The sequence below is a fragment of the Gorilla gorilla genome, chromosome 5, assembly GCF_029281585.2.
Source record: "Gorilla gorilla gorilla isolate KB3781 chromosome 5, NHGRI_mGorGor1-v2.1_pri, whole genome shotgun sequence".
Classification (NCBI taxonomy): Eukaryota; Metazoa; Chordata; class Mammalia; order Primates; family Hominidae; genus Gorilla; species Gorilla gorilla.
The window spans coordinates 19,526,983-19,550,053 of NC_073229.2; the positions used below are offsets into that span (position 1 = coordinate 19,526,983).

Below are 23,071 nucleotides of genomic sequence, written 5' to 3' on the forward strand. Positions count from 1 at the left end.
TGTATCAACTTGAACTCAACACGCGTAGACTCCGATACTCTAAAGCTCCACGTGACAGATGAGGGGAAGATGAGAAACTGGTGGATGGGTTTCAGCAAATCAAGCACCCCACGGTCCCATGTACTGATTTTCAAAGCTGAATTTTAACATAATTTAAGCCAACAAAACAAACTTGGCACAAAGCAAGATACTGAGACCTCTGAATAAAAGTAACTTTCTAAAAATATTTAAAAAGAAGTTTTGTTTAAGAAATCCCAAACCAATACCTACCTTGGGCCAATACAGTATTGAAACAAGGGAAGTGACAGGACAGGAACCTTCTAGAAATGTCCCACCTTTGAAGGTATCATCTCACTAACATAGGTGAACTCTCTGTTTTATGACATGGTGTATTTCTTTTCCCAGGCAAATAATTTCCTAAAGCAACCGTCAGTGATGCATTTAATGTTACGAAGTCAGTCGGACACAGAGCAAGCATGAAAGCCTGCTTCCATGGGAGGCAGGTGAGCCTCCTGAGCTGGTACACATTTTACAAAAGCACAGAATTTTAAGGGAATATAGGGTTATAAACATAAGTTGCATGTCCATATAACAGAGACAATAACTGGCCAATAAATGAACTATACAGTGGTCCCCTCTTATCTGTGGGAGATGTTCCAAAGTCCCCGGTGGATACCTGAAATTGCAAATAACCAAACCATACACACACGATGTTTTTTCCCATGCATACATATCCATGATAAATCATTTAAAAATTAGACACAGTAAGAGCTTAACAACAAGAACTAATAATAGAACAATGATAACAATACGCCAGCATCAAAACTCTTGCACCATGGGGCCATTATTAGGTAAAGTAAGGATTCAGTGAACACAAACACTACAATGCTTCAACAGTCAATCTGATAACCAAGGAGGCTACTAAGAGACTAATGGGTGGGGAACATCGACAGTGGGGATCCACCGGACAAAGGAATGGTTCACGTCCGGGCAGAACGAAGTGGGATGGTGTGAGATTTCATCATGCTGCTCAGAAAGGTGCACGATTTAAAACTTATGAATTATTTCTGTAATTTCCCATTTAATATTTTCAGATCATGGTTGACTGCGGACAGGTGAAACCGTGGAGAGTGAAACTGCGGATAGGAGGGGACTACCGTACCATTCTTTGTAGGTTCCTTTTCTTACATTTTTCACTTAAAAGCTTAAACTAATGTTTCTCTGTCCCAAGTAGTTTACAAATGTTGACCAATTTTGTTCTGAAAGTCTCTTGGCAAAAGATATTTACTTGAATCAAAATTTTCTTTAAATTTGGGCTATGCTACAAACCTCAATAAAAGTGGCATCATTTTAATTTCATCATTCCAGTTAATAAAGAGGCATAGAAAGTGCATCACTCTACTCAGCCATCCTCCCTTCCTCTTGACTTCTTATCATTCCTCTGATCCTCAGACACATACATGGCACCATAAGGCAGGAACTGCGCTCGAAGGCTTGATGATTCCAAGAGAGGTGAGAGGTAAGCTCTTCCCTACGGCTGTTTGCTCAGACAGCTGGACATGTATTGGAATAATCTGCTGTAGTCAGTTTCTTCATATGTTTATGTAGCTAAAGATTAGAGCAGAAATTAAAAAATCAAGAGTTCTGTGTTAAGATCCCAGGTTTGCACCTGACTCATGGCTGACCCTAAAGGCAAAGCCACTTTAGCTGGAGGGCAGTTAGACCATCCACATCTCTGTAATCAGCATGCCTGTAACCAACCAGTTCAGACAAAAAGACTTCGAGATTCCCAGGGGAAAAAAGGCTACGTAGATGAAAGAATGACATGGGATCCACCAGAAGACGTAGGATATTAGTCACACCGGTCAAGTTATAAACGTTTAATTTATTTGTATTGCTGCCACTAGGAATAAAAAGAGCATATCATACGTCTTGATGAAATGCCTTTCAAACAAAGACTTTACGGTTTTTGGAACAAGTAAAGTTTGGTGAATTAAGTGAGATAAACCACAGAGAAAGGTGCAGCTAAACTGCTCTCCATGATGAAATTAATTCTTAGTCTGAAGCCGAGGCACTTGAGTAAAGTTTTTTCAAAATTCCCACTTGACAATTTAGGTTCTGCCTACTTGTGAATTACCTGCTTAAAAGAACAGGTACAAAGACTCTGTCTAGTACAAATCAAAGACCCAAAAGTATAGACTATGTTCTTTGGTTAATCCTATGTCAACAACTAGATGCTTTCTTAGGTCCTTTACTTTAGAAATCCTGGGATTCTCCGGGTTGCAACAGGATCTTGCTGTGAGTGTAAGCTGCCCTCCTTTTGAGTGGGGCCCAGTAGTCACTGAGGGTGATTCTTGTGTGGTTGCTTTTCTCCAAGGACAATCTGTATTCTAGAAGGTAAAATGTGTCCACCTGTGTGTGATGCTGGCTACAGCCACTCCAAAACCTCCCTGAAGACTCTCCCTCTGGGGAGAAGACTGGGAAGAGTCTTCTGCTTACTGCTTCCGCATGCAGGGACGGCATGGCTATGGCCCCATGGGCGAGTCAGTAGGCACAAGGCGAGGGTCACATGATCACCACAATGAAAGTGATACAGTGCTTATCCATCAAGATGGCATCACAGAAGCATCCAGATTTTCTTTTCTCACCGCTGCCCCTCTTCAGGATTCCACAACCGTAGTTAAGAACAGTGGTTTTTAAATGTGATTCCGTGTATAAGAAAGCAAACTCTTGATCAAGATCCAGAGGCCTGAACTGTGGCTCATCTGAGATGAGGTGTGCTGTGAAGTATAAAATGTACACTGGATTTTGAAGACTTCATACAGAAAAAGGAATGTAAAATGTCTCAATAATTTTTTAATATTTTTCACATGCTTAATATTTGGGATTTATTGACTTAAAAATATTCTTAAAATTAATGTTACTTTTTTTACTTTTTATAGTGTAATAATCACTGAAAATTTAAAATTATATAACATACGGCATGCATGTATAGCTTGAATTTTATTTCTATCAGGTAGCACTTTCTATAGTATTTTTTCTCCTGGTATGTTAAAAAAAAAAAAAGACATTAGCTTAGCTTAAGCTCAGAATAAAAAATGAAACTGGAAAAAAAAGAAGATGATACTGGGCTTTATAAATAATTTGTTTCACTGAGGGATTGTACAATGTTAAAACACAAAATCATAATCTGTGTCACAGAACACTATGTTCTGTTAGCAGATATATTTAAAAACAACATAAAGTTTATAGTAGATGGTAAATAATGCTGTATGGAAAAAGTGTTCAAAAGATGATACCATATTCTCAGTTTCTAAATCTTAACCTGTGTTGAACTCCAGCCCCCTCCCTTTGAATATAAGGAAAGTAAGATTTGGAACGGTGAAGTGATTGTAGGAGGCCAGGCAGCAGCAGGAAAAGGCTGAGGACCCAACACAGAGCACAACAGATCCTTTGCACATACACGAGGGTCTTTTGATTCTGGCGTGCAGTCACCAACCTCACCATGAAAAGCCTCAGTCTGAGGAAAGTGTAGGGATAAGACTGAATATTCCATCTAGAGATAAATTCCACAAGTATATATATATTGTTAATAAAAACAAGTGGTGAGGCCAATGCCCTCCAGGAAATGTATCACAGGAGTTTTTCTCTGAATGAGTTAAGCATTGACTTTTTAAAAATTGCTATTAAAAAACTGGCATTGTGTTTTTAAGAAAAATCTCTGGAAGCTCTGGAGAAAGGGCAATTAATTAATTAAATTTATCACTAAACAGTTCACCTCATTTCCCAAGGTGGTCTGATGCAAAATCTGTTCCCACAGCCTGGACTCTACAGTCAGGGAAAGATGGAGGGTCTATTTCTAAAGCATTTTGAAAGCAAAGAAAACAGCAATGTGTACCATATATTTGATGTGGGTAATAGACAGGGCCATCCAAGAGGAACGTTTCTAAAAGTAATAAGCTTTCCCTACATACTGATCCGCGTAACCAGAGCTGGGGAAACTGTCTCCAGGGACATGCTAATGTCTCCCAAAGAAGGGCAGTCAGAAAGTTCAGCTGTTCTATCTTTGGACCATTAATACTGGATGTTGAGTCAGGCTACATCCCAAAACACCTACAACTGAAAAGTAATTCTTCTCAAATGAAAACTGGCATATTAAGTGTACCCTCTGGGTTTGGGGAATGTTTCCCATCCCAAAATAAATTTTTAAGCACAAAGAGACAGTTAGAAATGGTCACTCTGCTGATAACCATGCTTTATTCTGTAATCTGTCAAACAGGAAAAAAATGGCAGAAAAAACAGACGTTTATATTTTAATTTCCTTGTGCCTGTTCTTTCCCCTATTAAAAAAAAAAAGCCGTGGAATTTGTCAAAAGAATGAACAGCAATCATGAGAGTATGATATGCCTTCCACGCTGCATGGGCTAGTTTTCAAGGGAAAAGAATTACAGCAGAGAGAGGATGTTGCCACACACATATAATAACGGCATGAACCATTCTGACTTGCAACATAAATTGAACCATTGAAGGATTTAAATGTTCCTCATTAACTTTTATTAGCCTCAATTTTTAACTTTTTTCCTTCCTCTTAAAATTAAAAATGAGCATTCCCTTCAACTTTGCACACCTTCAAGCAACATTCCGACTAAGCAAGGTCTTTGAGGGACCACGAACTACTCTGTAGGGAAAAAACACCTCCAAAAACCAAATCCTCTAGTACAGAGTTTTTTTCAATGTCTCTAAACTCTTCATAAAAAATAATAGGTCTGAGGATACATTTGAAGACTTTTTCAAACTAAGGAGAAGAATAAAGATTTCATAATCTTATCATTTTAGAATCGACCATTTCTGATCACTAAAAATAAGTGATCTTGGTTGGGCATGGTGGCTCACTTCTCTAATCCCAGCACTTTGGGAGGCTGAGGCGGGTGGATCACCTGAGGTCAGGAGTTTGAGACCAGCCTGGCCAAAACAGTGAAACTCTGTCTCTACTAAAAATACAAAAATTAGCCAGGTGTGGTGGCGGGCGCCTGTAATCCTAGCTACTTGGGAGGCTGAGGCACGACAATGGCTTGAACCCAGGAGGCAGAGGTTGCAGTGAACCAAGATCACGCCACTGCACTCCAGCCTGGGCAACAGAGTGAGACTTTGTCTAAAAAAAATTTTTAAAAAAGTGATCTAATCAAAGGATTGTGGGGAGCACTCCAACTTTTTAGAGTTCTTTCTATGTGATAGGTAACAGGTTAAACACTTTGCATTACCTTACACAGTAAAATTTGGAAGCTTTAAATACAAACAGTTATAAAACAAAGTCTTATCCAAATGTAAAATGTAGTGCCTACTGGGTGAATGTGATACCCCACTTTCCCTTAAAAAAAGAAAAAGAAAATACTATGGGGTCTTCCTCTCTCCATAGCTTGTGGATCTCAACTACCCGTGGGATGTGCACAGACCAAAAACAGAAAAAGAGAAAAAATGAAATATATATATACAAACAAAACCTTTTGGTGACTGTTTCTAAAAACAAAGATTTAGAAGCAGTATTTCACAAAGTGAAAAATAAGTGCACACTTGGTCAGAAAATTTTCAAAATCTGTAGAATATTACAACATAAAAATACAGAATTTCAACCCCATGCACACACCCCTCTGAAAATGTGCCCAGTGACCAGCTGGGATTCTCTGTGTGTACCGCAAGCCCAAAGCAGCATTACACATTGCCCTTCAGGATGAGACTGACCTTACCTCTGCCACACAAACTATAAACTGAATGTCACACCCTTTAGTTATGTAATTTGCTCATTGTTTATTGTTAACTTGCTCGTTTATTGTTATTTGATCAAGAAAACTAGTTATTAATAACTGACCCTTTAAGAAAGTTTGCAGGTGGTAAAAATGTCTGGATTATATTCTCAGTTGCCTCAGTTTGCTGCCAAGGAAATTTGGTAGCCAACTATCTAAAAGACATTTTTAGAAGCGAGTTTTCTTCCTCAAAGAATAGAAGGGTGTGATTTGTTTTAAAAGACCATATTCCAGTTACAGGGAAAAAAAGGCTATGTCAAAAATGACAATAATATGCACTTTTTCACCTTGGAAACTTTAGACTTGAAAGAAGCCCATAGTATAAGTTTTCCATCACTCCAGTTGAATTCTAAGACCACCAGTGAAACAGCACCACTCAGAAAACCACAGGGGTGGCCCTGCTAGAATACACATATAGTTGCTGAGGAACAGGAAACGAAGCCAGATGGTTCTGCTGAGGGAAGCACTTTTTTTTCTTTATAAAACCAAAAAAGTACTAATAGGTCAAACATAAAAATGCAGATATGGTAAAGCGGAAAGCTAACAGGAAGATTTATGTAAATAAGACAAGCTTAAGTTTGCATTATGTCCCCATCTACATCAGTGAGTGGATGTACAGGGGGAAAGGAAAAAATAATACAGCATATCCATCCTATAGATCTTTCTGCTGATGGGAAAATGCTACTAGCAATCCCATTTAGGCACTGCTGCTAAACTGTGGGAGCCAAAAGCCAGCATATGATTTGTGTTACATAGAACGTGTGTGAATTATCATGAAAGCGTTGTTTTTTGTTTTGTTTTGTTTTTTAATTAAGAGAACTTTTGGGCTAGGCGCGGTGGCTCACGCCTGTAATCCCAGCACTTTGGGAGGCTGAGGCCGGGGGATCATGAAGTCAGGAGATTAAGACCATCCTGGCTAACACGGTGAAACCCCATCTCTACTAAAAATACAAAAAGTTAGCCTGGTGTGGTGGTGGGCACCTGTAGTCCCAGCTACTTGGGAGGCATAGAATCCTCCAGTTGAGGAGAATGGCGTGAACCCAGGAGGTGGAGCTTGCAGCGAGCCGAGATCGCACCACTGCACTCCAGCCTGGGCAACAGAGCAAGACTCTGTCTCAAAAAAAAGAAAAAAAAGAGAGAATCTTTAAATACAGAGTCTGAAGTAACTATAACCTAGACTCTGGCTTCTTACACATCTGGTTTACTGTAGTTATTCACAGTCTCATGAAGTCCCAATGCAGGGTGACAAGTGACACCTGAGACTATTTCCAGGGACAATCCCTGTGCTCCAAGTTCCCAAGGTGCACCCCTCACAATGTCAAAGGCAGAACTGCACCAGGCACTGGGCCCTTAGTCTTGTGTCTCACAGGGCTTTGGATGGCAAATTCTGAATCCTCTCCTGTCATGCCCAACTACCCATCATTCTTGACTGGTGTCTGCAAAGCTCAACATCCAGCCACTGGGCCTCCCTGAAGCACAGCAGTGTGGTCACGTACACAGCTCTGATGAGTGAGGTGCTAAGCCCTCTCTCCCACATAGGCCTCCCTCCTGCTTAGGCCTGGGCAGAAGTGTGCGAGGTTGTCATGACCTTGGGATGGTGAGGATACCTTGGGAGGTCTGCAAGTCAGGCAGCGGCCAGCCATTGCCCACCCTGGGCTCCAGCTACAGTAGGTAGCTGGCATCCACTAAAGGGAGAGCAGCACGGAGGCCTGGCATGCCCTTAGACCTTGAACCATCCACTGTATCTGCAGAGGATATGTGTCCCCACAGAACCAGTGGTTTTGCTTTTCCTATAAAGAAGCTGGACACTTGGATTTGAGGCTGAGCTGGTTTGACTGAGTTCAATCTCAGGCAGTTGAGCACCGGGGTTCAAGACGCTGTGAGAGATGCTGGGGGCCAGATGCAAGCATTGTCAGCCAGGCCCTGGCAGGGGCTCGCAGGGCTGAGAATAAAGCATTGCAGACAAGGCGGGAAATGGCCAATTCTTCAGTGAAGTGGCCAGGAGAGTAGGGCCCCTGAGGAGGGCATCTGCAGAGGCAGCTGAGTGCTGAGCCTGAGCAGGGCAGGACTCCAAGGGCAAGCAGCAGGGGCAGCCCAGGGCCAGCAGGGTGCAGGGCCAGCAGCTCCCAGCTCCGGGGGAGGACGCTGGGGCCCTGCCCAAGGCCGAGAATGCATGCTCCAGACAGCGGCCTTTATTCCATGGTGGAGACACTGATGGTTTTAAGTTGAAATATGACAGCATCTGCATCTCAGAAAGGCGACTCTGGCAGCCATGTGGGAGCAGAGAGAGCATCACAGTGCAGGGTACAGCCAGCACAAGGGTCGGCCGAATGAACGCGCCTGATCTGGGCCAGACTCAGCAAGCCTCTCTCTCTACGCCTTATGTTTTACCTCTAGTGAGAAAAATATGAGAATAGCACGTATCTTACCAGACTGCTGTGAAAGTAAGCTTGTAAGTGTCCAGTAGTTCATGCATTTTCAGTACGCAATAAGGTTTTGAACTTGAAAATAAAGACTAACTGGATATTTTAATTCATGGTTTCAGGCTCAAGGAAGGCTTTCCCTTCTTTAAAATAACAACTGACCATTAGAGGTGTTCCTAAAGAAAGGGCCATATTGGGAGGTGGCAACACCTTCATCATTCAGACATGTCCCGCCCAGCCACTGCTCACGCAGGCTTCGCAGGTGGAAGCTAAGCTGTACCTGAAGATCTTGGCATTCTTACTGGTGTAAAAACTGTCATTAAGCATTTTTCAATATACAATCACGGTTTTTACGTAGTTTAGCCCTTTATTCCTATGATGTTTTTGCTACCCCATTCTAGACTGACAACATGGCTGTAGGGAAAGGAAGACCAGCAGCCACCTAGTTACAAGGTAGCACGCCCACAGTGACCAGCGCTCATGAAACGTGAGGGTGCAGCTGAAGGAAAATGGGGCGTCTGCCAGCTGCTCACCAGGCTCTATCAACCCTTCACGTGCGGGGGTGGGGGGCTGTTCATACTCAAGATGCCATTAGCGCAGATTCTCCAAAGTAAGAGTTTTCATATTGTATTCCTACCCCACAATCTGTGAAAGAAAGGGAGAGAGAGAGGAGATGAGCTGAAGGGAGGGGAAGGGAAAGGAGGGAAAGGAGGGAAAGGGAAGAGGGAAAAAGAGAGGTAGGGATGAATAGAGGGAAAGGAGAGTGAAAGAAAGAGAGAGAGACGAAAAAGGGAGGGAGAGAAAGAGAGAGAGCCAATCGTGGCACAGTGACTTAGGAAGAATCCTACTGAAATGCTCAATAAAGCCAGTGTAATTTCTTTGAGCCCCACTGGACGGCTAACATTTGAGAGCACAATACCACGCGCAATTAAACAAGCAAACCCACAATTCATTAGGGATCATTTTAATAGATGACTCATTAGCCAGCCAGTTAATGATGCTTTGTTTTCCCAGAGGCCCAGGCAGATGCTTAACTACAATGAGGCTTCTACTGCCACTGACGAAAGGCAATGGAATCTAAACCACCCATGCCACGTCTTCAAGCTTCTTCAGGTTTTTTTTTTTTGAAGATAAGGATCAAATGAAACGACTTCTGTTAAACTTGTATTTCCTGTACAGAATGGATATCTTCTTCAAATTATATGATTGTACAACTATTAAAGGACTGCTTAATGTAGAGGAAGTCTGTTTAGGACACAGGGACTGGCCTTTTCACATGTGGTTCCTCAGATGTTCTACAGTTTCCTTCACACTCAGTTCCTCACACTGGAGTGGTTTCACGGGATGATTAGAGATATTAGGCCAGCAGTAGAGATGCTAGTTTATGTGTAATGCCTAGCAAGAGGAATACGTTTGCTACACAATCAACACTTGAAGTCACTAAAAAAAAAATGACTTTAAAAATCTCACAAGAATGACTAAATATACCAAAAATCAACCCAGAAACATGGCACAGTATCATGGTAAGTCACTGCACTGAGGAGTTGGTAGAGCAGGGCTGGAACCCACTGCCTGATACCAAGAGAAGACATCAAACAAGGGTTTCTCCTTTCAATGTCAGCCTTTTCCTATGAAAATGACAAAAAACAATCCGTGCTCTCCTAACCATGGTCAAATATGTGTTGGGAGAATCAAATACAAAGATGTAAATGACAAAGCACTACAGGAATACAATAGGACAATCTTCCAGGGTTTAAAATAAGTTCTAGTGATAGATCTTTGTATTTTATTTTCAAACTTGAAATTTGAGACCCAGGCAAAACCAGCAAGTAATTCTTGACTAAAGGACACACTGTAAGAAAAAGCACATGAAACTATGCAGCCCTTGAAATCCTCATCTCTGCCTTTTTCTGTTGAGACAAAGTAGGCGCAGCTCTGCTACCTTGAATGGGGTATCTGTATCCTGTGGACTTGGTGACAGAATGCCCCGAGAGGCAGGATGCCAGCCGAGTCACCTTCCTGGAATGCAACCTGTACCCTCCAACACAGGCACCCACAGACTATCGCTCTGCTCTGTGAGTCAGAAGCTGGAGGACGGACCCAAGAACAGGGATATGTCGTCTGAGCATGTGGGTGATGTGCGACCAAGGAGGAAATGAAATCACACTCACGAGGGACAGAAAATGGTACTGCAGAAGGCTTTTCTTTTCTTCTCACTGCACTGTTTCCACAGATATTCCCAGAGCCACTGTCAAATAACTACATAAGAATCTTTAAATTCTATATGTATTTAAAAATAAAGTCCCATTATTACAACATGACCTGCTTCTAATTTGCATGTGTTGGTGATGGGTATAGACTGAGAGAGAGGATAGAGAGGGGAGCAGAGAAGGGATGGGAGAGTGTGAGGGTTTTCCACAATAATAGAGCCCTCCTTGGAACTCTGGCTCTCTAGAACAATCCTCTAACAAATGAGATCCTTGAAAACTGAGAGGAAATAGAGTGATGATCACACAAAAAGGTTTCTGAATGAGCTGATGTCGATATCATCAAGTACTCCCATGGGTACTTGGTCTTATAAGCTAATGGTATATTAGTGATTTTTAAATATTATTTTGTAAAACAGGGCCAGTTTATCCTTCTGCCTTTCCATTTTTCTATCTGCTTAGATATTCTTCCTTTAAAAATAAGAATAAGGCCGGGCACGGTGGCTCATGCCTATAATCCAGTCCTTTGGGGGGCCGAGGTGGACAGATCATTTGAGCTCAGGAGTTCAAGACCAGCCTGGGCAACATAGGGAGGCCTCATCTCTACTAAAAAGAAAAAAAAATTCAGCCGGGCATGGTGATACATGCCTGTTGTCCCAGCTACTCAGGAGGCTGAGGTGGGAGGATCACTTGAGCCTGGGAGATCAAGGCTGCAGTGAGCCAAAATCATGCCACTGCACTCCAGTATGGGTGACAGAGTGAGACCTACCTCAAAATAAATAAGTAAATCAAAAGTAAAAATAAAGCTAGGAATAAAGTCTAATAATAGTAGAATCTAGAGATAATCAGGAAACTGGCCACTGTGTGAGAACATATAGACGTTACTTCCTTTCATTTATGGTCTGCGCTCAACCAGAAAGAAAGGTGCTTGCAAACATTTTGCTGATATCAAGTAAATCTAGCACAACTCAACCTAAGTGTGGTAAGATCATATTCTGGGGGCAATGTCTTGTGCTAGCTAAAGAAAGCATCTTTTAATAGTAAGAGAAATGGAACACATTTCATATGTACAGATTTCATTTTTATAATTTTATAAAGAAATGATGGGCAGGGAGATCCAATTCAGGTATTTACTGGGCATCTGTTATGTGCCAGGCATGCTGGGAGGGATGATTAAAGATAAAGAGGGATAGGATCCAGGTCCTGCCTTCAAGGAGCTTCCCCAAGAGAGACCGACATGAGATAGCTAACAAAGTCCTGACTGCTCCTCAGAGGTCTCCCTCACTTTTCTCTCTATAGTGAGAGCCCAACCATTCTCTCTATGAGAAAAAATGGTAAAAGTGATCTCAAATATTTTACATAACTCTGAGAGGTACTTAGGGAAGCTATCCTATGGAGTAATTTCATCCCTTTCTTTGAGAACTCTACTAATAATTTCCATATGAGGCTTAGGCCAACAATGTAAAGACAATTTCTCAAAGGATTTCTCAATTTTGCCTTTACATAATTCGGCTTCTGTAAACTGTACCTGTAACTAACTGGCCCTAGTAGAAGTCCAATTGCTTTTCTCTTCTAAAAGGAAAAGGAGACTTTCACTTAACTATACCTCAAATTTATCTGTTTGGGGCATATGCAGCATAGTTTCTGAAGCAACTCTAACAAGTCAAAAATCCTCTGGAAATTTGATCCCAAGAGAACAATGGCTTTTGAATATTCTTCACCTTCAATAAGGCATAGAGTAGAAGCACATGGAACAAAGTCCCCAGCCTATATTAAACTTATTTCTCCAGCAAGTCAGTGTTAAACATCTTATTCTTACACGAGATCTGGCCCATTTCCTACAGTATCCATTCCGTGTTGCCAGGTCTTACCGTTGATGCCCTGGGCCATCAATCAGAGTCACAGGGATTTCAGGATCAAATCAGCACTACAAAGCCATCAATTATCCCAGCTGTATTGAAGTCAACAGGTAGAAAACTGAAATAACAGATACAAATGACCCAACACTCACAGAGAGGATTGAACTTTCTTCTTTACCTGAGAAAAAGGATAAGGAGAATCTTTGTGGCATTACTGCTATAATTCCTTCCCACAGAATAAGCAGAAGAGATGTTTTCTAGCATGAAGTGAACGGGGCTGAAAATAAAATGTGTTTCTTTGCTTTCGGGAACATTCAACTTAAAAAAGGTTTTGTTTTGTGTCTTTGGATACAAAGGCAAGATTAACATGCTTGTATTAGAGGGTCCCCTGAGGATGAGCCTGGGAACCTGGAGCTTGGGCTTGGGCATTCAGGTGGCCCAAAAAGGGACAGAGGAGAGCCCCCAGGCTTCTCCACCAGAGCTCTGCAAAGACAAAACATGTAATTTTAGTAAATTATTTCCTGCAATAAAGGTACTAATAAGTAGGATAAAGCCAAACAGTACTTTAGCATGCATTTAAAAACAGAGATTTGACTTTTAGCTTGTGTGTGTAGGAAAGAGACAGAGCAAGAGAGATAGAGTGATTAATGTATGGTATGTGTGCAAAAGACTGCCTTGATTGCAAATACGTTTTGCCCTCTCCAGAGTGCATGAGTATAAAGATGAAGCACTGAATATTGAAGACATAAGCAAAATCATCACTAAATTTAGATGATGTCACATCTTATGAGAGATATTTACATCTATTTCCCGTGGACAGTCTTGTTATTAAAATTAAACAGTCAGTTTAGTTCATATTTTCAGATTTTCCAGACTTTCACAGAAGTCACAAAAAAGTGGGAGACGTCAGTGAAAGAAGAGACAGGTGGGGAGCAGGGCAGGGAAAGAGGAAGGGCAGAACAGGCTGGGGTGGACTGAGAAAGCTCAAGGAATCTCATGGACTTGGTAAGTGTGAAAGTGAATAGCTAACCTAAGTGTGAACAGTTCTTTAGTGTAAGAATTTTCTTACACTATTTTCCTAGGAGTCTTGCTCTCAAGACTAGCACCATGACTTTCTTAAGTACAATGGGTCACTTCATGACCTGCAATGGTATAATGACACTTCACATCAATGAGCGTGACTAAAGGGTGGAGTACAAGCTTCCATCTTAATGTGGCTAATTGCTACCCATTAGAACTTAAGCAGCACTTACACGAAGTTTCACAATCCTCATAATCCACGTCCACAGGCACTATACCTAACCCCTTTTATATGAACATGCAACTTTATTCTCTATGCATTTGCATCCTCTCTCCATACATACCCTGGCCAATAACTGCTTTTCTGATTTAATGACATATGCTCAATTTTATGTGGTTTAAATCAAACTGAAAATGTGATCTAAGAATGCACCCAGTCTCATGTTTCTAAACTATCTGTAAATGAAAACTTAATTCATACCAGAAATATGGGTGATACAGGTGTCTTTCATTAAACAACAATTTAAAACGGGCTCTACAGGTTCTTATTTGGGGACACAGCAGCTTCTGGGATGTCATTCCAATCAAGCAAGACCTAGCCAGATAAAACAGGCAATTGATTTTCTACATTTTTCTTAACTTATTTTAAATAATACACTGAAAAGTTTACTGCACAGGATGAAGAAGAGAAAAAAAGAGAAATGGCAAGCTGAATTTGTTATACAGAGTTTTCCATAGCCAGATCAGGAAAATTGTTTTTTGCTTCATCTAAACATTTTATGTTTCAAAGATGCAGGAAACTGTTACAAGCTTTTCTTTTCCTATAAATAAAGCTGTTCTTTTTTCTTTATTAATCTAGGCCCTTGAATTGCCTTTCTTAAATGTTTGGTTTGTTAGAAACAACACAGAAACCACGTTCTTCTAAATACAGATAAAGGAGAGACTATTTATTTAGTTATTTTCATTTGTATTTCTTGGAGTATTTTTCAAAGAGAGTGTATTAAATAGCCCCATAGAAGGCTAGAAGATTTTTTCCCACAATGGAAAACAATAGCAATACCTCATTAATCAATATAAAAAGTCAAAATAAAAAATCGATGAGTATTATAACACATTCAGTGAGGGGGCCACTGACATATTTCCCTTCCAAGAAAGAACACCTTAGGCTCCTAAGTAATAATATGGAATTAGACTCCCACAGTGAGTAGAAAATCAATTGCTGACCTTATTACCTAACAAACAGTCACTTGACAAAGACTCTAATAGAATAGGTTTTCTAGGAAACTCCCCAGGTAAATAACCTCTGCACGTAGTTACACAATGCCTTCCCCTCTGCTAGGAAGACAGGAACGATGTTGTTAAGATAGAGAGCTCTCAGCAGATGCCTGGTTTTTCTAGACCACTGTCACTTTATGACACAGATACAACCTCACCGTTGCTTTCTGTTAAGTAAGGCCTTACTAACAAATGGATTCAGGCACCACTAACGCTTTAGACAATGGAAACACAAAAAGATACTACTGCTATATGCTACTCTCCTGCATATGAACAAACATGGTCTACTGATGGTGACAGAGGCAGGAGGCAGACAGGGGCAGGTCCCTGGTGAAGCTCCACCTTCAAACCAAAAAGCCTAAAACTCACGGCCCAAGGTGACAACTTCTACTCCTGTTTGCCCACTCTCTCCTGAATGGTTCTTTTGGAATAATGCCTTTTTGCCCATCAAATGTTGCCTTTTTCAAAACTACCGATGGCCCGTCCTGTACCCCATCCTCTGCCTATAAAGACCCCAGACTCAGTCAGTAGAAGAGAGAAACGTGGCTTGACTGGAGAGGGAAAACTTGACTTCAGAGAGCAGCTGGACTTTGGAAGAGAGACGGCTTGACTCAGGGAAGAGCCGGTTGGACGTCGGGGGAAGACTTGTCCCGTCCCATCTACAGCTAGCTCCTGTCTCTGCTGAGAGCCATTTCCGTTGCTAAATAAAATCCTCCACTAATACAGTTCGGCTGCGTCCCCTTTCAAATCTCATCTTGAATTGTAGCTCCCATAATTCCCATGTGTTGTGGGAGGGACCTGGTGGGAGATAACTGAATCATGGGGGCGGTTCCCCCATCCTGTTCTCATGGTAGTAAGTCTCACAAGAGCTGTTGGCTTTAAAAGGGGAACCCCTTTCACTTGGCTCTCATTCTCTCTCTTCCCTGCTGCCACGTAAGACGTGCCTTTCGCCTTCCACCATGACTGTGAGGCCTCCCCAGCCACGTGGAACTGTGAGTCCATTAAACCTCTTTGTCTTTATAAATACCCAGTCTCCAGTATGTCTTTATCAGCAGCATGAGAACGGACTAATACATCCACCTTCACCATCCTTCAAGTGTCCACACTACCTCATTCTTCTTGGACTCCCGACAAGAGCTCAGGACCCACTGAGTGCGGGTACCCAAAAAAAGCTGTCACACTGGCCCTTTGCCTTCACTGGCAGAGGGCAGCTGCTCCACGTGACGAGGCAAAGGACCAACCCAGTTGATAACACACTGCTGTCCACAGACGGCAGAGCTAAGAGAGCACTGTAACACACCCTCTGGGGCTTCAGGGTCACAGGCACCCCCACCTGTGTACCACAGCAACACTCACACGAAGATTGCTCCTGCTGGTGACCAGAGCAGCCGGTCTTGCTCTCTCACGTGCTCCCTCCCACAAGGGGTTGAGCGCAGCAGGCTGAGTAAATGGAGCTTGCTCCTGCCAGCGCACAGAGCAGCAGCCAGCCAGATCCCGCACTCGCTCACTCACGTGCTCCCTCCTGCAAGCGGTTGAGCATGGTGGGCCAAGGAAACGGAGCACCCTGTCACAAGTCCAATGAAAGGGTCGTGAAAAATCCGACATCAATGGTGATGTTGCAACAAGCAAACTTCCCTTAAATAAGATCTCAAAGTTTAAATGATGTCTCTTCCTTCCAGATTTGTGTAACATAGGATACAAAATGCTAGTAGAAGATGGACAGATAGGAAAGAAAGTACTGGGCAGCAGTGGGCAGTTCTCCCAGCTCTGTCTGTAACCTATGTACCCTTCCAGAGGCTCCTCACCTTCCCCATGTCTCTGTATTAGCTGAGAACTGAGAGCTGGAATGAAGGTAAATTCATTCAGAGGACAAGGGATAGAGGGGGCTGGAGACCTGACTACATATTTTCCCCAAACACACCCTTTACTTCTTTACCCGATACAGCCAATAGCATAGGTTCGGCAAGATCTGACAGCTGTCTCAGCCAGACTCTTTCTTACATTTAAAATCTATAAGATGTCTTCAAAAGTTTCTGGCATGTAATAAGTGCTTAACATTTGGCAATTACGTTTATTTCTAAAAGTAGTTTTGTTATTATTCAGTCTGTGCTCACTGTCCCCTGCCACCTCCACACAAAAAAGGATGCAGGTATATGACATTAAATTCTGATGAATTTCAACGCTCACCCCTAACGATCCTCACGTCCTCTGGGTTACCAGTAGGACCCTTCTGGAGCATCTGTGGGATTAGCTGTAGCAGGAAAACCTCTTGCCACTTTGTACATGGCTTTTACTGAGTCCTGGAAAGAGGCTGGACTTAGGTCTCTTGATTAACCCTGTCTCCCAAGAGCAAGGGGCCTTTTTTGTGGGTGGTAAAAGCCTGAAGATACTCTGGCCCAGCTCCTACCATTTAGCTTATCAGTCAATATGTTCTGGCTATAGTTGTGTTTCACATATTTTTATCAAAGTGGGATCTCACTGGGACCATATACTGTCATTTGTAGCAACCAGAACTGTGACCATGGCAGGTACTCAATAGAATACATGTTGAATGAACAGTGCCACCCTGAGAAGTCAGAGGTTCTCTCCCTTAGTGTTTTCTGCCACCACTGCTATAATCCTGACTGCTGGACATTGGTTGAAAATGGCGCATTGCCGCTAGAGTGTTCTCGTGAAGCTGCTTGAGCCTATATGGAGAGAGGTGGGCATAAAAGCAGGTTGTAGAGGGGTCAGGTAAATACTTAAGATAAAAATATTTTAAAAGTTTGAACTGGCCGAAATCGCACCACTGCACTCCAGCCTGGGCGACGGCGAGACTCCGTCTCGAAAAAAAAAAAAAAGTTTGAACTGCTATCTATACCCCCAAAAATGCAAATTTTTAGTAGCTTGTGTTTGTGCAACTTGAATATTTGTAGCTGTAAGCCATTAGCACTACAGTAATTACTTAAATACTAATTTTTGTTCAAAATGCAACAGTAATTGTAGACATTAATTACAGAATCTGGGTGGTACGCAGGTGTTTGAAGTAAAATTTATTCAGTTATTCTGTATGTTTAAAAAGTTTTATAATAAAATACTGGAAAAGATCTAACTGCCTATGACTTTATTCAGAAGTACAATATAATTTAATATAGCTGTATATTTTTTTTATTCAAGTTGAAATACTTCTCACTCATTTAAATAACTTTGAAAACATCTTGATCTAGGAAGCAAGACTACAGATGGATGAAAATAAATTGGAGTCAGCAACAAGTAAGGACTTTTTATAAATCGTTGCGAAAATTTTTACAAGTCAGAGGTAAACTTTATTCATATATGTATGCATAGCACACTGATGCTAATTTTTTACAGGGTTTATATTCTGTCCTTTACAGAGATGGAAAAATCAAGATAAAACAGCTTGTCTAAGCTGAGAAACAACGTACTTGCACAGCAGGGATAAACAGCACCCACCTCACAACACGAGGAGAAAATGCTCTCTGCTCTTCATGATGGAAATTCACTGACAAGTAAAAAAGTGTCAGTCACTTCATCTGAAGGTTTACTAAAATTTTTGCATATAAAAGAGAGGGGTTGTGATACGGAAGAGGGGCAGGGAAGTGCCGGGAGGAGAAGGGCAGGTCCCTGGTGAGGGCTCCACCCCCAGGCCTATGCCCACGGACTAGGTGAGGACAAGCACTCCTGCCTTCACGCCCAAATGTTGCATTTCCCAAGACCGCCCTGGCCCACCACACCCCCATGCTGTGCCTATAAAAACCCCGAGACACAAGCAGCTGAACATCAAGAGGAACACACCAGCAGGTGGACATTGAGAGAATGTCGAGAGCATACCAACAGGCACCAGCACACCGGCAGGCCACAGACGGGTGGAACTATGCCGAGTTTGGCCGCGACAGAGAGAGGAGAGCTCCAGCCACTGAGAGACCCGACTCCAGGGGAAAACCACCTTCCCACACCATCTCCCTTCTGGTTCCCCCATCTGCTGAGAGCTACTTCCACTCAATAAAACCTTGCACTCATTCTCCAAGCCCACGTGTGATCTGATTCTTCCAGTATACCAAAGCAAGAACCTCACGATAGAGAAAGCCCTCTGTCCTGGAGATAAGGAAAGGGGTCTAACTGAGCTAACACAAGCCACCTATGGATGGCTAAACTGAAAGAGCACCCTGTAACACATGCGCACTGAGGCTTCAGCCGTAAACATTCACCCCTAGATACTGCTGTGGGGTTGAGCCCCACAACCTGCCCATCTGCATGCTCCTCCAAGAGGTCTGAGCAGTGGGGCACTGAGGAAGCAACCCATACCCCCATCACACGCTCTGCAAGGGGGATAAGGGAACTTTTCCCATTTCAGCTGTATAATTAAAACGTGTGTAAATGAGATGGTATTATGACTTGTTTGACCTACATTTGCAAACACTTCTTTATTCTAAAGTTGATTTCAGTGTCAGGGTGCATGTGTGTTTTAAACAAACAATACCTCTCCTTTTTCATTTTTATGATTGCTGACTTTAATTTTGGCAACAAATTTACCTTTAGTCATAAATCTCTGAAGTAATCTTATGTTAATACACTTAAAATTACAAGGAATGATCATATTTCTTAAAACGGAGAGTACCAAGCTATAAATTCTTACTGAATAATCGTAATTTAGACTTTGTTCAGAACATATAAATGAGAACTATAAAATGCTTCCTACATCATCAACATATTAGAAACCCAGGAGAGTCCTTAATACACAAGACCCACTTGTATTATAGAACAAATCAAGACTTGGATGGCAAGGAGAATGACCTAACTTTCTATCTGTCTCTCCATGGAATCCGACCATTTCAAATTTTTATTCAGAGGGTAGCGTGTTGATGTATTTTTATTCAGAGGGTAGCGTGTTGGTGTATTTTTATTCAGAGGGTAGCGTGTTGATGTATTTTTATTCGAAGGGTAGCATGTTGATGTATTTTTATTCAGAGGGTAGAGTGCTGTGTGAATATGTTGGCTTGTGAAAGGCTGTAATGACACTATCTTCTCAAGCAATCATAAAAATGACTTCATTTAACACAACCTTTTTGCACCAACCCCTACTTGAGCCAAAATGTTTATAAAATATTTTTATTTTATGCTAATTCAAATGTGGACCTGTTGTGCCAAGATGTGGACTACACTCGCCGCAGTGCTAGCTTGGCATTTGGGGAGTGAGATGACAGCAGGGTCCTTCTTTCAGATCTACTCGTTTACACAAGACTTCCTCCTTACTTACTTAACACTCTCATTCATTTTCATGAGACTTTTTGGCCTGTTTCTGAAATGTCACCTCCTACCCCAGCCAATTACAAAGGTTTACACATGTTCATTTAAAATATATGGAAAATAAAGACAGTATAAAGAAGAAAATAAACATAACCTGTAAAAAGCACAAACAACATTATGGTATACTGTTTCCCTCACTATCAAAATCTATTAGATTTCCGAATCCTTTTTCACCTAAGTGCAAAATAATAAAATTGAATGAAATTTAATCGATTTGGTTCCTTGAACTTGGAGAAGAGTTTGGATAAATAATACCTATATAGGGCCAGGTGCAGTGGCTCAAGCCTGTAATCCCGGCACTTTGGGAGGCCAAGGTGGGTGGATCATGAGGTCAACAGATCGAGACCATCCTGGTCAACACAGTGAAACCCCGTCTCCACTAAAAATATAAAAATTAGCTGGGCGTGGTGGTACGTGCCTATAGTCCCAGCTACTCATGAGTCTGAGGCAGGAGAATCGCTTGAACCCGGGAGGCAGAGGTTGCAGTGAGCCGAGATTGTGCCACTGCATTCCAGACTGGCAACAGAGCGAGACTCCGCCTCAAGAAAAAAAAAAAAAAGAATACCTATAGCTTACTATGTAGCTCTATGCAGATGCTGATGGCTAGAAGGCTAAACAATAAATAGATATTATTGAGAAAATAATGTATTTTTACATAACAAGCCTCATATTTTTCAGTAGGTAAGGTCATTTAGGTTAGACAAAAGAAAGTTTTGGCTTCTCTTGCCAGTATCTACTTTCTCATAATTTCTAAGCGTGAACCTATATATTTTTTGATGTGATGTTCTGAAAATAAATCTAAGGATTAATGTCATAAAATGCTTCTTTGTAATTATAGCTTAGAAGCACATATTTAAAAGATTTAGGCTGGGCACGGTGGCTCATCCCTGTAATCCCAGCACTTTGGGAGGCTAAGGCGGGCGGATCACCTGAGGTCAGGAGTTTGAGACCCGCCTGGTCAAAATGGTGAAACCCCATCTCTGCTAAAAAAACAAAAATTAGTTGGGTGTGGTGGTGCATGCCTATAGTCCCACCTACTCAGGAGGCTGAGGCAGGAGAATCGCTTGAACCTGGGAGGCCGAGGTTGTAGTAAGCCGAAATCATGCCACTGCACTCTAGCCTGAGCAACAGAGAGAGACTCTGTCTCAAAAATAAATAAATAAATAGATCTAAATGTTGCACTGTTCAAAATTTAAAGTCAAAGCTAATTATTTTGTGCATAACAGAAATCAGTATTAGCTGTTCAAACACACACACATTGTTTATTGTTATGACCAAAAACAAGATCGCAGGTGAGCCTCATCTCTGCACTAGCAAACAAACTTATTGTCTGCTTTCTTTTGTAGGCATTAAAGTTTCTTTTTGAATTGCATAAATGAACAAGAAAGCTGGGTCCAGGTTCCTAGAGAGACATCATTCAGGACAGAAATAGGCTCATGAGCACAGGAAATCTGTGAGCACCTGAACAAGGACAGGCAAGTCCAGGGAAAGGACAATGTCTCTACCATGCTTGCTCATGTCTGGCCACAGAACCAACATGGATATTTAAAAGCAGGGAGATCAGGGCAAAGTAAAAGGTAACCATTTGTTTATAAAAGAAAAATCATACTACTTGCGTATGTAATATATGCAAACCCAAAACAGCATGTCTAGGAATGCCAAGAATGAAAATCTGAATTTCCCTTTAACAATATCCATTATTTCACAATAGAATCATTATTAACATATTTCTCTATCTCTCTTTAATAGGTAAAGCTCAACGACATGCAATATAACATGTTAAGAAGTGTGTGATGTAATAACCAGACTCTTCAGCAGCAGAAAGCAAAGAGTTCCATAAGAATATTACTCTTGGCAGGACTTAGTAGAATAATGTAAGTCCAAGAATCTTGGATTATATACATTGAAATGAGGCTGTATTTCTAGAAGATCTGAGAACTAGTACTTTTATACCCCCAAAATAAAGAGGAGCACCATTCAAACACTTTTTCAATCTATCTATCCATCCATCATCCAGCACAAATAATTGGAAGAGTATTTGTGAAAGTTTTCCTCATTCAAGTACCATTCAGTGTAAGCTACCTGTACGTCTGAACCACCAATCCCTGAATGACTGATCCCTGAAGTGAAAGCAGCATGAGTGTAAACATACCCGCCTTGGCAAAGGTTTGTATGCCCCCACCTCTAGGTCACACTTTCACTGTACGCTTGGCATTTAGAATATCAATGGATACGGGTATTTTCAAGAATGTAATGTGTCAGTTCCTACCTCCACATAGTCCTTGGCATGGCCCCAATCTCGTTTGGCATCCAGATTTCCCAAACTGAAACATTCCAGTTGTCCAAGGTAAATCTTAGCTACTGACCGGCTAATTTTTCGAGTAACGAAATTAGCTCCTAAAAAGAGGCAAAAGATGTAGTATCAGTCAAGTGCACTTGACACATTTAACAGTTTGGTGAACCAAACCCGATTTCGGCCTCTGGGCATTTCTTTCATTCTACACTCCCAGCCACCCTGTTAAAACAATAAAAGAAAAGAAAAAGAGAAAAGATCATTAACTGTCATTTAGACAAGTTAAGAAGCCCTAATTCCATGTGTCACATCAGCTCTACTTTCAGAACAAACGTTTTTCTTTGGGGGACATCTTAACATTCCTAATTTGCTGCTTCAATATGCAACCCAGGCATTAGGCCAAAGAAAAGCTGTTGGAATGCCAGTTTTTAAACAGAAAATTCAAAAGGGTTGTATAAAGGGAAATGCCAGAATGGACGACAGACATCTAAGACCACCCTGATTTTTTTTAAGAACACAAACATCATATATTCCTATTAATAAAGCTACTTTGGGACTCATGGGGAGAGAAAGAAACATAGCTTAGTTCACAGGGTAACTAGTTAAAGGAAACAAGAAAGGAATTTATTTAGGCTGCCTTTCTCTTAACAAAATAAGTGGTGATGGCTCTTATTTAGAAACCTGCACAGCCATCCAAATGATATGATATGGCCCCTGGGCAAAAGTTTCTCTGTACTATACTTAAGGCAATGCCACTTTCCAAATTCATTTCAGTGTTATTTACAGAAAGGGCTCCTAAATTTTGTGTAATATTTTGAAATGATTGGTTGAAAGGGGCCATATATTGATGAAAGCACTGAAATTGTTTTAATGTTCTCTGGTCTTT

At 41.5% G+C, this 23,071-nt stretch overlaps 1 protein-coding gene across 4 annotated transcripts in view; it reads right to left on the minus strand.

The window, feature by feature from the left end:
- GMDS (GDP-mannose 4,6-dehydratase) overlaps window positions 1–23,071 on the minus strand; it is a 623,184-nt gene that overhangs the window by 284,788 nt on the left and 315,325 nt on the right. For all 4 annotated transcript variants that reach the window (XM_031012261.2, XM_019029923.3, XM_055390905.1 and 1 more), the window contains exon 7: window positions 22,162–22,289. In XM_031012261.2, the coding sequence (XP_030868121.1) occupies window positions 22,162–22,289 (128 nt within the window). The remainder of the gene's footprint in view (window positions 1–22,161; window positions 22,290–23,071) is intronic.